The sequence below is a fragment of the Epinephelus lanceolatus genome, chromosome 19 (genome assembly GCF_041903045.1).
Source record: "Epinephelus lanceolatus isolate andai-2023 chromosome 19, ASM4190304v1, whole genome shotgun sequence".
In the NCBI taxonomy this organism is placed as follows: domain Eukaryota; kingdom Metazoa; phylum Chordata; class Actinopteri; order Perciformes; family Serranidae; genus Epinephelus; species Epinephelus lanceolatus.
This window is the reverse complement of record NC_135752.1, coordinates 15,281,655-15,297,461: the sequence shown is the minus strand read 5'-3', so window position 1 is coordinate 15,297,461 and position 15,807 is coordinate 15,281,655. Positions and strand designations below refer to the sequence as shown.

The window sequence follows — 15,807 nt, the reverse complement described above, 5'->3', positions numbered from 1 at the left end:
TTTTTTTGGTCTGTAATAGGGGTCTGCAGCTCAGCACCCATGTCAACCATCCTTTCCTCCTAACAAGGACAAGGCCTGCTGCCATACATGTAACCAGAGGTAAGTCATTTTAGAAAGGTTGATATGATACGTATAAATGTAAGTTTTTCATGGTTTGTAGAAATGTACAATGCCAACATTTTCTTCTGGCGACTAGGCTGCACCAGCACCTCTCATGCTAATTAATTAACACATCACATCTTGTTGTTATGATGCACATAAAAAACAAGAGTAAAAACATCAATTTGTCAGTTTTACAGGCTGTAATGTGCCAGACTGGAAGCAGTAATTCTGTTTTTGTAAAACAAAAGGATACAAAAAGATGTAACACGTTAATTAGTGAGCTTTAGAGGTGCTGCACATTTTGTTACCTTCTGAAGGAGGCAGGCTAGCTGTTTCCCTATGTTTTCAGTCATGTTAAGCTAACAGTCTCCTGGCTGTAGCATAGACTTTACATATAAATAAAAATGAATGTAGCCACCATGATGTCACTGTTTTGAACCCCCAAGTTTGGCATTTTGGCTGTTGCCATCTTGGATTTGTAGAGCTGGAAGTGACCATAGTTAGGGCAGAGTGAGGGGTGAGTCTGACCAATTACCTGTGGTGCCACCTTGCAGACAGCCTGTCACTCAAAGTGGCCATGTCCTTAATTATGTGTAACTTTAAGACTTACTAACATTTAAATGGGTAAATTATATGAAAATTCAAAAAGAATAATGAGATGTCTGGTTTTGCAGCAGTCCAGTTTGTCCTGAGCTATTCTGAGTTTGAGGGAGAGAGAGAGAGAGAGAGCGAGTGAGCGGGCGGGGACACAGGCTGACAACCTTGGCTCTGCTGATCCTATTAGATGGTAATCTCCAGACTTTACAAATCCACAGCCATTTAAACTTGGGTTCATGTGAAACTAAATGTTGAGGATTCCTTCCTCCCCCCTGTTCTGCCTAATCACTCCTAACAAGTGTTTGGATAATGCCCAATTAAATTAAGACCTTTTTCTTTATTCACTGCATTAGCTCTGATTTGGGTAGATGAGATTAATTTAAGTTTCTTAATCTTCAATGTTAAATGGTTGTACAACAGAATTTCTGTGGGACTGACCAGAAAGCCTCATACCTCAATACATTGTGACAATTTGAAGATGTGTGTCTGTGGAAAAAGCTGCACATGACTGTCGATATGTAGGAAGTTTTCCAGCAGCCAGCCTCACAACACAAACTGACATATTTCACGTATTCAATATACATTTTTATTTGAACAATACATTTACAAGTTTCCTTATGTGTATTTCATCTGTATTTATGTACATTGTTTTCATTTTTATGGAATAAATCATTCAGTATTTTAAACTTGTGATTTGTGCAAATCTGCAAATGTTTCTGCAAAATGTTTCCAGCTCAACAACCGTTATTACAATTCAAATGAGTATGTGGAGAAAATCAAAGTAAATTAACATGTCTGCTCTGTAATAACACTGCAAAAATCTAAATGTCATAATTCAAACACCACATACAAAAAAAAATCTAGAATAACCAACAAACCAAAAGGAAAGTTGAAACACTCATACAGGATTGAATATTTAACTTAAATAAGTTGTTTTATAAGCTTGTCTTGGTGTATTTGTTATTTATTTGACTGAAAATAACAAGTTTAGAGACATTACTGTCTCAATTTACAACAAACAGAGAAAAAAGCGAACATTATATCACAAATAATCATATTATTAAAATGTATTGTGGCCTGTGAATGATGTGAAAAGGGCTACTTGGCTGGGAAAATCACTTTTCTACATAGTTTATCAAAGATAACGGTCATTGGGGCGAGATGGGGCACTCTGGTTGTAAATTAAAGTATTTTAAGTTTATTGCAATGATATGTTGTAAATTACTACCCATTCAGTAAAAAGCTAACAGGGAAAGTTTTACAGTATGTTGTTCAGTAGATGCAGACTGGTAGTAGTAGTGCTTATGATAAAAGTGAATACTTTGTAGGCGGTTGAAACTGAATCTCAGACTTATTAACACAGCTCAGTCTGCAGATTCTCAGAAAGTGTTGAAATTTTCTTGTGTTCTCCTCTTCCTCTTCTTCTTCTTCCTCTTCATCACTCAAACACAGACGACCCCCTCAGGCTGCTCACATGACGGAGCACTTCTCCTCCGCTTTGGTCTTCAGCTCGGTGACAGTGGCCGAGGCCTTCTCCTTCAGCTGGTCCATGTCCATGTTCTGCAAGTTTTGAAACTGGCCCATGATGGAGTCCTTGCCCTCCTCCTCCGTGGCATCCTCGTCCACCATCTTGAGCAGCTCCTCGGGCACGTCCACGTCGTCCCCGGCCATCTCAAGCATGTTATCGTCCTGCTCGCTCTGTAAACAACAACATCAGGAGGAAAACACGGTCAGAACCCAGAAACACAGACATATTACATTCAGCTTGATTATTGATGTTAAGGACAAGGAAGTCTCTGTTTTGTTACCCAGGAAGTACCACAGTGCTCCTCATTTAGTGTGCCATTGTATACAGTCTCTGTATCATCCAAAAATATTAGCATATATAGGTAATTAAGTAGGTAATTAAATTGAGACTTTCTTAGATTTACAGCATTTACACTTTTTTTTAAATAGTTTCCCCCTCTGATATATAGATTAGTTAAAATAATGATCCACAATTTGACCATATAAACTTTCCAAGTACAAAACATGAGGGAGGGTGTGTTTCTTTCCTTAATTATAACAAAGACTGCATATTCATGAAACTGAATTATTATTTGCAGAAGTCAACAATGTAAAGACTGACTTAAAGGCTTTTTACTGGATTAACATGCTGTCTGCCTGCCTGATTTCCAAAGCATACAGTGTGTCTTCGACCTTTCACACTCAGATATGACAAACACTGCATGTATCAACCACATTTTATCAGAGGACAAACTGCTAATTAAACCTCATTTTGATTTAATTTTAATTTTACTATTATAAGATATAAAAACGTTAAAATATACAACACTGGTCTGCGTTTGAATTCTAATTATAGAGAAGCAATCAGGCAAACTAGGAAACAAAAATAGATGAACCCTAGGATCTGTCTTAATCCACATTCAAGCAGCTGCACTTGAGGATATTCTGCTGTCTGTGTTTTCTACATTCTTATGAAGCAGACTCGAGTCTCCTTCGACTTTACTTCACTTCCTGTGCCTTTTGCATCATAGAAATGCTAAAATTAAATCCTTTCCGATCTAATCGCTTAATATCTGGAATAGTCATGCAATAGGCAGCGTACTGGGACTACTTTAAACTTCAATCTGTGGGATTATCTCAGACCTGCCTTAGGCTTTCCACTCCGAATCCCAGCGATAGTCTAAAGATATCTTCTATAGCGTTGCACGAGACCCTAATTCCATTAGATTAACAGCAACATCTTCCTGTTTCTACTCATACTGTACTCTTGTACTATTAGAAAACATATATAAATACATATATATTTTTTTTCTTTTTTTTTTCTTTTTCACTCAATAGCATGTACATGTGTACTCAACCTTCTACCCGATGAAAGAAAAGAATCAGCAGATCAGGATCCCTTTAGGTGCCTTATTGATGTTGGAAATCAATTTAAAATGCATATTTCAGTTCTCATAAAGACAATGTCATTTGTTCTTTTTCAAGCTGGCATGAAATGTAAACATCATTGAGGGAAACTAATTAGATTTATATGTATGGCCTCCTGCCATTGTCCCCCTCATATATGTGTGTTTTCAATTTAAAAGACAAACACTGAAAAGAAATGCACCCATTGTTTAAACCAGGAAACTGAACAATAGAGTGTCTGTTGCGTTAGACTATAGCAGACGCCTCCAGCAGCCAAGGTCATCACTGCATTTAGATGAATAAAAATTGTGCTATTAGAAAAGCTGTATTAGAAAGAGATTTTTGCCCTTTTGCCATCAAAACAAACTTAATTATAAGCAGGGTTTCACCTCTAGATTGGTATATAGGATTAGAGGACACTCTACCAGTAATTATCTTTTAAAAGGCGTAAATAAAATCCCAACATACCTTATTTGCGCCTTCCATCACAGCTTATTTGTCTTTAACAGTCCTTTAAAACAAGTTGCTGTGTTCACATCCACTAAGGTAGATGTCGTTCTTTCTTAAAGCCAATTCACGCTGCTCGCCGCTCCCTAATGAGCCTGGGACACCTGCTCAGCGGCATTTAGCTTTAGGCGCAATATGGGACACATAGGCTAACGTCTTCTAGGACGCTGGTCTTTCTCACTAATCTACTGGCATGACTTCCACCTCCTGTTGTCCAAGCTACAGCTGCCAAGTGCTGCTGTTAGATAAAGATCACCTCAACCATGAGGTAGCTATTTGTTGCTCTACCTGCGCAGGAGGGATGACGAGCTCAGTCGTCAAAGACTGATTTTTCTGCCAGACTTTGGAGGATAAAGTTATGTAATAATTAAAAGACTGAGAGAAGGAGATATAATCAGATAAAAACTGATACAGAAACTGCATCATTACGTGTTGAGTTGAGGCAACTGGTAACACTTTACTTTACACCCCCTAAACATTTAATAAATAGATTATAACACACAATAATGTTGTTGTAAGCAGATTTAATTGTTTATTTGTTTACAACTATGACTCATCCTGTGGGTGTCTGTTAGTGGAGGCTGCTGTAAAAACAGATAATGAATGACAATGCAGCAAAACATAGTTTTAATGATAAAAAATTTGTCATCATAGAATTTAAAATTGATAGTAAATACTATCTCCTATAGTAGATACTAGTGTTATCAACCATTTATATTTTATATTTATGTAGTGCTTGAAAATAGTTAACACAGGGTCAACCATTATGCCTTTGTGTTCCTATTAAGGTTAATTTATTACTGCATAGTGTACATTAAATATGTTAGTTACAGTAAAGGAATGAACCCTCTTTACCTTTGGCAGCCTGTATTTTTCTCTGAGGCACACCCTGAGTGTTGCCCTCTCTGCCTTCTTGTGTAAGAAATCTGCATCTCTCTCCATCCTGAAATAGAAATAAATGAATATTATTAGCACAGGAACCTTTATTCATGGCCTCAAGAATATCAGATGTTGGTGAGTAAGAATATTGTACATTTTAATATCCTCTCAGGGAACCACAAAGAGGCAAACCTGCTAGAAAACACCTCATAGGTTAATGACCTTGTGTTGTCATCAGTGTGTCAGTGGTGCAAGTGCAACATAATAGATCTTAAAGCATTTTGATATTAATGGAAATTATTTTGCTTCAGATGGCACAGTCTGTTGTGTTTGTGTACATACATTAGCCCAATCAGATAAACAACAGAGAGACCGTTTAGACATTTTCAGGTGTATTGGATGTTGTCTCTTGAGACTATTTTTTTCTTTTTTAAAATCTGTTTGGCAGCAGGTTTATCCTAAATTTTGGAAGATATTTAGTATTACTTTAATGTGAAGTCTATAATGCATCCTCCTAAATTCATTCCCCTTACAAATGTTGTAACCCTACTTTGGACTGATAGAATAGAAGATAGACCAAAGCTGCACTCTGTTACTCATTAAATTAAAAAAAAATATGTTGTAATATAACAACATATTAGGCCACGTTATCAAAGACCATTTATTTGAGTGTTTTTCTGAGACTGTGCATATTCTTGTTTGAGGCGAGACTCACGTACTTTCCCCTCAGCCAATTAAAGATGGGATTATTAGGCCAGACTGAGTCGAGCAGATTTGAAATCAAGCCAAGACGCCGCAACTTGAACTGTTGTGACGACAACAACAACACAGTGGACTGAAATTTCTGATGAACTACATTTGTGGGGTGACCTGATAGCTCACCTGGTGGAACATGCACCACATGTACTAAAGTATGGCCTGGGTTTGATTCTGACCATTGCGCTCTTTTCTGCATGTGTCCACCCCTTTATTGTCTTTCCCCCAGTACCACTATTTAATAAAGGCAAAAAAGCCCCACAATAAATCTTTGAAAAAAGTTCAAATACTTGTACTGCCCAGACAGATTATAGAGATATTTGTGCAACTGTGGATCTGAATATATCACTAGAAATTTACAGTTATGGAGAATGTTGCCATTTTATGTCTACTTTTGAAACAAATCAAATAATTTCTCAAACATGAGAGTGGAGAGGCAGGATTAATCTTGTTATGTAATACAGGATCTGCTTGATGCTGCAAAAATCTACTATGTAGCACAAAATTTGTAATGTTCAAAATGTAAAAAGAATATTTTTTATATATTATTGAGTTTCTTCAAAATGGAAATCATGACGGAATAATCAGATTGTTGTTGTGTGTACATTTTATTACGTGAATGTTTTAGTGAAAGGAAGTGGACCACAATGCACTGATGGACAAAACCAAGCTTCCTGCTGCTCGTTTTACTAGAGAATTTGAAAAGTCTAGCAAATTAATTTCAGAGGATATTGCATGCAAAATGAAATAAGAGTGATAATAAAATGCTTTTAAAACACAGCTGCGTCTATATTGTATAAAACTGCCTGTCATTTGAAGTGGACTCTGTTGCAACAGCTACCTCAAATTGAGGTCCAAATAAAACAGATAAATAAATATAATTTTGCAGGATCACAGAATCTCCTTAATCACTAGATTGTTAATGTTTCAGTGTAAATATTCCAACATTTACTGCCCTAAAGTCTGTGTTTTTCAGCTGAGAATAAACCTACCATTTTACAATGGCTTACTTAGTTGTTTTCAACACTAAAAAGTCCCTCAAAATGTTCCTCATGACTGTTCTGGATGCAGAAACAGATGACAGATTATGGGAGATTATTGATCCATGCACGACAATTCGCCTCAGTGGGATATTATTAAGAAAAGATCCACCATGGTGGTACCTCTGCTGTGACCTTCAGCAACAGATGTAACTCTTAAAAACACAGCCTGCTCATTTCAGGATCATGAAAATAATAAATAAATGTATACATGTAGTTTGGGTTAGTATGGTGGTGCAAAAGAAGGGAACAGTAAACAATGGGGGTAAGTAGAAAAGAGCTTGTCAAGGTCAGATTGTACATTCTGCAGCCACAGTGTTTGCGATGGGCTGATGGCATCAATTCAAAATGGAGTAGTGTCCATGTTACTACTTACTTCTCCTCCACCAACTGTTTTTGGTACTCTTCATACTCCTCGCGTGTCATCCCTGCTGCTTTGGCTGGATCTGAGGGGGTGGCCTCCTCTTCTTTGTCACCTCCACCACCAAGACCCATTCCTGACAGGGGGTTCCCAATCATGCTCTTGATCAAGAAAGCCATCTTGAGTTGTGTGACTGTTCACTCTGCGAGGGTGAGACTACTTTTTTTTCTTTTACTAGGTGAAAGTGATGATGCTCCCCTTATGACGCCCTCCGCTTCGGCTTCCTATAGCTGTCAAATCCAGTGGTAGCTCTCTAGCTAACCTGCTGCTTGTCTATGCAGCCAAGGACACACTGACGACAAGCAACAGACACAAACACACACACTTACACACACACAACGGCCATAATCTGGATTTAATCCTCCCTGCTCCACTATGCTAAGAGGCAGATGGCCTGTTTTCTCTCTATTTTTAAATCATGCAGACCTTTGTGGACGTTTCTCTTTATTAATGTTGACACTTTATGTGTTCTTTGCAAGAACTAGGTGCCATGCTCATCATAAAAATGGTTTTGGAGATGGGTGTCCTTGGTTTGGGACCACACATATGCTGCTTCCACCCACTAGTGCTTAATCATATTAGTAAAGTACTGACTGGCCCGTGTGCAGCTTATACTGCTGTGACCAAGCAGAGAAGAGAGAGAGGGGAGCGGGATTACAGTCTTGTTTATCCCCCACTGGGGCCGTCGTTCATGCCGTGCTATTGTTCAGTGGGAGGATGATTGACAGGAAGATGAGAGATGGGAAGAGACAGCTCTCGTTTCATTTCACCCTATCACTCTATTGCTATCATCTGCAGACTATGGTGAGGGGACATGAAGATTACTTAATTGCTAACATTAGCTAACAGTGCCAGCATTAATGACAGGACGTAATTTCCACAACACTCATGGCATCATACATTTTTTTTATGACACACTATACCATGACTTTTTTCTGATGTTTTATGACATACTATACTATGCCTTTTTTTCTGATTTTTTATGACATACTACACTATGCCTTTTTTTTTTTTGACATGCTGTACTATGACTTTTTTAAAAAGTATTTATGATATACTATTACATGACATTTTTTCCTGATTTTTAATGACATACTATACCATTTTAAATGATTTTTTATGACACTCTATATTATGATTTTTTCTGATTTTTTATAACATTGCCATGACTTTATTTTTAAAAAAATTTAATGATAAACTATACTATGACTTTTTCCTAATTTTTTATGACATACTATACTATGACTTGTCCTAATTTTTTATGACACACTATACTATGACTTTTTTTTTTAATTTTTTTATGACACACTGTACTATGACTTTTTTTCTGAATTATTTTTATGACACACTATACTATGTCCTTTTTCTGGTATTTTATGACATTCTGTACTATAAATTTTTTCTCTGAATTTTTTTTATGACAACCTATACTGTGATCTTTTTCTGTTGTTTTGAGACCTGCTGTACTATGGCTTTTCATTTTTTTTTTTTTACGATATACTGTACTATGACTTTTTTCAGATTTTTTTTATGAAAAACTGTACTATGACTTTTTTTCATGATTTTGGACGCCATACTATACTTTGACTTTTTCATGATTTTGGACGACATACTATACTTTGACTTTTTTCATGATTTTGGACGCCATATTATACTTTGACTTTTTCATGATTTTGGACGACATACTATACTTTGACTTTTTCATGATTTTGGACGACATACTGTACTATGACTTTTTCATGATTTTGGACGACATACTATACTTTGACTTTTTTCATGATTTTGGACGACATACTATACTTTGACTTTTTCATGATTTTGGACGACATACTATACTTTGACATTTTTCATGAATTTGGACAACATACTGTACTATGACTTTTTTCATGATTTTGGACGACATACTATACTGTGACTTTTTTATGATTTTGGACGACATACTATACTTTGACTTTTTCATGATTTTGGACAACATATTGTACTATGACTTTTTTCATGATTTTGGACGACATACTATACTTTGACTTTTTCATGATTTTGGACGACATACTATACTATGACTTTTTTCATGATTTTGGACGACATACTGTACTATGACTTTTATATGATTTTGGACAACATATTGTACTATGACTTTTTCATGATTTTGGACGACATACTATACTATGACTTTTTTCATGATTTTGGATGACATACTATACTATGACTTTTTTTCATGGTTTTGGACGACATACTATACTATGACTTTTTTTTCATAGTTTGGATGACATACTGTACTATGACTTTTTTCATGATTTTGGATGACATACTACACTATGACTTTTTTCATGATTTTGGACGACATGCTATACTATGACTTTTTTCATGATTTTGGACGACATACTGTACTATGACTTTTTTTCATGATTTTGGACGACATGCTATACTGTGACTTTTTTTAATGAATTCAGACAACATATTATGCTATGACATTTTTCATGAATTTGGACGACATACTATACTATGACTTTTTCATGATTTTGGATGACATACTGTACTATGACTTTTTTCATGATTTTGGACGACATGCTATACTATGACTTTTTTTAATGAATTCAGACAACATATTATGCTATGACATTTTTCATGAATTTGGACGACATACTGTACTATGACTTTTTTCATGATTTTGGATGACATACTATACTATGACTTTTTTCATGGTTTTGGACGACATACTATACTATGACTTTTTTTCATGGTTTGGGACGATGTACTGATTTTTTTCATGATTTTGGATGACATACTATACTATGACTTTTTTCATGATTTTGGACGACATACTATAGTATGACTTTTTTCTTGATTTTGGACAACATACTATACTTTGACTTTTTTATGATTTTGGACGACATACTATACTTTGACTTTTTTCATGATTTTGGACAACATACTATACTTTGACTTTTTTCATGATTTTGGACGACATACTATACTTTGACTTTTTTATGATTTTGGATGACATACTATACTATGACTTTTTTTCATGGTTTTGGACGACATACTATACTATGACTTTTTTCATGATTTTGGATGACATACTGTACTATGACTTTTTTTCATGGTATTGGACGACATACCATACTATAACTTTTTTTAATGAATTCAGACAGCATATTATGCTATGACATTTTTCATGAATTTGGACGACATACTGTACTATGACTTTTTTCATGATTTTGGACGACATACTATACTATGACTTTTTTCATGATTTTGGATGACATACTATACTATGACTTTTTTTCATGGTTTTGGACGACATGCTATACTGTGACTTTTTTTAATGAATTCAGACAACATATTATGCTATGACATTTTTCATGAATTTGGACGACATACTGTACTATGACTTTTTTCATGATTTTGGACGACATACTATACTATGACTTTTTTATGATTTTGGACGACATACTATACTTTGACTTTTTTCATGATTTTGGACGACATACTATACTATGACTTTTTTTCATGGTTTTGGATGACATACTATACTATGGCTTTTTTTCATGGTTTTGGATGACATACTATACTATGACTTTTTTCATGATTTTGGACGACATACTATAGTATGACTTTTTTCTTGATTTTGGACAACATACTATACTTTGACTTTTTTATGATTTTGGACGACATACTATACTTTGACTTTTTCATGATTTTGGATGACATACTATACTTTGACTTTTTTATGATTTTGGATGACATACTATACTATGACTTTTTTTCATGGTTTTGGACGACATACTATACTATGACTTTTTTCATGATTTTGGACGACATACTATACTATGACTTTTTTTCATGGTATTGGACGACATACCATACTATAACTTTTTTTAATGAATTCAGACAACATATGCTATGACATTTTTCATGAATTTGGACGACATACTATACTATGACTTTTTTCATGATTTTGGATGACATACTATACTATGACTTTTTTTCATGGTTTTGGACGACATGCTATACTGTGACTTTTTTTAATGAATTCAGACAACATATTATGCTATAACATTTTTCATGAATTTGGACGACATGCTATACTATGACTTTTTTATGATTTTGGACGACATACTATACTTTGACTTTTTTCATGATTTTGGACAACATACTATACTTTGACTTTTTTATGATTTTGGATGACATACTATCCTATGACTTTTTTTCATGGTATTGGACGACATACTATACTGTGACTTTTTTTAATGAATTCAGACAACATATTATGCTATGACATTTTTCATGAATTTGGACGACATACTATACTATGACTTTTTCATGATTTTGGACGACATACTGTACTATGACTTTTTTCATGATTTTGGACGACATACCATACTATGACTTTTTTTAATGAATTCAGACAACATATTATGCTATGACATTTTTCATGAATTTGGACGACATACTGTACTATGACTTTTTTCATGATTTTGGATGACATACTATACTATGACTTTTTTCATGGTTTTGGACGACATACTATACTATGACTTTTTTTCATGGTTTGGGACGACATACTGATTTTTTCATGATTTTGGATGACATACTATACTATGACTTTTTTTCATGGTATTGGACGACATACCATACTATAACTTTTTTTAATGAATTCAGACAACATATTATGCTATGACATTTTTCATGAATTTGGACGACATACTGTACTATGACTTTTTTCATGATTTTGGACGACATACTATACTATGACTTTTTTCATGATTTTGGATGACATACTATGACTTTTTTTCATGGTTTTGGACGACATGCTATACTGTGACTTTTTTTAATGAATTCAGACAACATATTATGCTATGACATTTTTCATGAATTTGGACGACATGCTATACTATGACTTTTTTATGATTTTGGACGACATACTATACTTTGACTTTTTTCATGATTTTGGACAACATACTATACTTTGACTTTTTTCATGATTTTGGACGACATACTATACTTTGACTTTTTTATGATTTTGGATAACATACTATACTATGACTTTTTTTCATGGTTTTGGACGACATACTATACTATGACTTTTTTCATGATTTTGGATGACATACTATCCTATGACTTTTTTTCATGGTATTGGACGACATACTATACTGTGACTTTTTTTAATGAATTCAGACAACATATTATGCTATGACATTTTTCATGAATTTGGACGACATACTGTACTATGACTTTTTTCATGATTTTGGACGACATACTATACTATGACTTTTTTCATGATTTTGGATGACATACTATACTATGACTTTTTTTCATGGTTTTGGACGACATGCTATACTGTGACTTTTTTTAATGAATTCAGACAACATATTATGCTATGACATTTTTCATGAATTTGGACGACATGCTATACTATGACTTTTTTATGATTTTGGACGACATACTATACTTTGACTTTTTTCATGATTTTGGACAACATACTATACTTTGACTTTTTTCATGATTTTGGACGACATACTATACTTTGACTTTTTTATGATTTTGGATGACATACTATACTATGACTTTTTTTCATGGTTTTGGACGACATACTATACTATGACTTTTTTCATGATTTTGGATGACATACTATCCTATGACTTTTTTTCATGGTATTGGACGACATACTATACTGTGACTTTTTTTAATGAATTCAGACAACATATTATGCTATGACATTTTTCATGAATTTGGACGACATACTATACTATGACTTTTTCATGATTTTGGACGACATACTGTACTATGACTTTTTTCATGATTTTGGACGACATACCATACTATGACTTTTTTTAATGAATTCAGACAACATATTATGCTATGACATTTTTCATGAATTTGGACGACATACTGTACTATGACTTTTTTCATGATTTTGGATGACATACTATACTATGACTTTTTTTCATGGTATTGGACGACATACCATACTATAACTTTTTTTAATGAATTCAGACAACATATTATGCTATGACATTTTTCATGAATTTGGACGACATACTGTACTATGACTTTTTTCATGATTTTGGACGACATACTATACTATGACTTTTTTCATGATTTTGGATGACATACTATGACTTTTTTTCATGGTTTTGGACGACATGCTATACTGTGACTTTTTTTAATGAATTCAGACAACATATTATGCTATGACATTTTTCATGAATTTGGACGACATGCTATACTATGACTTTTTTATGATTTTGGACGACATACTATACTTTGACTTTTTTCATGATTTTGGACAACATACTATACTTTGACTTTTTTCATGATTTTGGACGACATACTATACTTTGACTTTTTTATGATTTTGGATAACATACTATACTATGACTTTTTTTCATGGTTTTGGACGACATACTATACTATGACTTTTTTCATGATTTTGGATGACATACTATCCTATGACTTTTTTTCATGGTATTGGACGACATACTATACTGTGACTTTTTTTAATGAATTCAGACAACATATTATGCTATGACATTTTTCATGAATTTGGACGACATACTGTACTATGACTTTTTTCATGATTTTGGACGACATACTATACTATGACTTTTTTCATGATTTTGGATGACATACTATACTATGACTTTTTTTCATGGTTTTGGACGACATGCTATACTGTGACTTTTTTTAATGAATTCAGACAACATATTATGCTATGACATTTTTCATGAATTTGGACGACATGCTATACTATGACTTTTTTATGATTTTGGACGACATACTATACTTTGACTTTTTTCATGATTTTGGACAACATACTATACTTTGACTTTTTTCATGATTTTGGACGACATACTATACTTTGACTTTTTTATGATTTTGGATGACATACTATACTATGACTTTTTTTCATGGTTTTGGACGACATACTATACTATGACTTTTTTCATGATTTTGGATGACATACTATCCTATGACTTTTTTTCATGGTATTGGACGACATACTATACTGTGACTTTTTTTAATGAATTCAGACAACATATTATGCTATGACATTTTTCATGAATTTGGACGACATACTATACTATGACTTTTTCATGATTTTGGACGACATACTGTACTATGACTTTTTTCATGATTTTGGACGACATACCATACTATGACTTTTTTTAATGAATTCAGACAACATATTATGCTATGACATTTTTCATGAATTTGGACGACATACTGTACTATGACTTTTTTCATGATTTTGGATGACATACTATACTATGACTTTTTTCATGGTTTTGGACGACATACTATACTATGACTTTTTTTCATGGTTTGGGACGACATACTGATTTTTTCATGATTTTGGATGACATACTATACTATGACTTTTTTTCATGGTTTTGGATGACATACTATACTATGACTTTTTTCATGATTTTGGACGACATACTATAGTATGACTTTTTTCTTGATTTTGGACAACATACTATACTTTGACTTTTTTCATGATTTTGGACGACATACTATACTTTGACTTTTTTCATGGTTTTGGACAACATACTATACTTTGACTTTTTTATGATTTTGGATGACATACTATACTATGACTTTTTTTCATGGTTTTGGACGACATACTATACTATGACTTTTTCATGATTTTGGACGACATACTGTACTATGACATTTTTCATGAATTTGGACGACATACCATACTATGACTTTTTTTAATGAATTCAGACAACATATTATGCTATGACATTTTTCATGAATTTGGACGACATACTGTACTATGACTTTTTTCATGATTTTGGATGACATACTATACTATGACTTTTTTCATGGTTTTGGACGACATACTATACTATGACTTTTTTTCATGGTTTGGGACGACATACTGATTTTTTCATGATTTTGGATGACATACTATACTATGACTTTTTTTCATGGTTTTGGATGACATACTATACTATGACTTTTTTCATGATTTTGGACGACATACTATAGTATGACTTTTTTCTTGATTTTGGACAACATACTATACTATGACTTTTTTTCATGGTTTTGGACGACATACTATACTATGACTTTTTTCATGATTTTGGATGACATACTATCCTATGACTTTTTTTCATGGTATTGGACGACATACCATACTATAACTTTTGTTAATGAATTCAGACAGCATATTATGCTATGACATTTTTCATGAATTTGGACGACATACTGTACTATGACTTTTTTTCATGATTTTGGACGACATACTATACTATGACTTTTTTCATGATTTTGGATGACATACTATACTATGACTTTTTTTCATGGTTTTGGACGACATACTATAGTATGACTTTTACTATGAAATATCATGAATGTGAAAATTTCTTTTTCTTGTATACTTGGAAGGGGTACAGCCACATTAAATGTCTTCAAATTATTAACAGTAATGTAGTTATTACTGTAATTTTATCGTAACTGGTTTACAATACATTGTAAAATTGTATAATATTTATTTGTTTTTAAACAGCATATTATATAATGTAGATGTATCTTGTGAGGAGTGTATCCTACATGATAAAATAAGCAGACACCACAAAGTGA

At 33.6% G+C, this 15,807-nt stretch overlaps 1 protein-coding gene across 1 annotated transcript; it reads right to left on the bottom strand.

Annotated features, from left to right (window-relative positions):
- Positions 1-1,262: 1,262 nt before the first annotated feature.
- Positions 1,263-7,523, bottom strand: cplx4a (complexin 4a). Its single transcript, XM_033647391.2, has 3 exons — positions 7,171-7,523; positions 4,975-5,062; positions 1,263-2,397 (listed from the first exon to the last, which is right to left on the bottom strand). The coding sequence occupies exons 1-3, from the start codon at positions 7,332-7,334 to the stop codon at positions 2,170-2,172; spliced, it is 480 nt and encodes a 159-aa protein (XP_033503282.1). The 5' UTR covers positions 7,335-7,523; the 3' UTR covers positions 1,263-2,169.
- Positions 7,524-15,807: the final 8,284 nt, after the last annotated feature.

Coding starts and splice junctions, on each gene's coding strand:
- cplx4a (XM_033647391.2), bottom strand. CDS start 7,334: ATGGCTTTCTTGATCAAGAGCATGATTGGGAACCCCCTGTCAGGAATG. Junction 5,063..7,170: donor AAACAGTTGGTGGAGGAGAA/GTAAGTAGTAAC, acceptor TTTCTATTTCAG/GATGGAGAGAGATGCAGATT. Junction 2,398..4,974: donor AAAAATACAGGCTGCCAAAG/GTAAAGAGGGTT, acceptor TGTTGTTTACAG/AGCGAGCAGGACGATAACAT.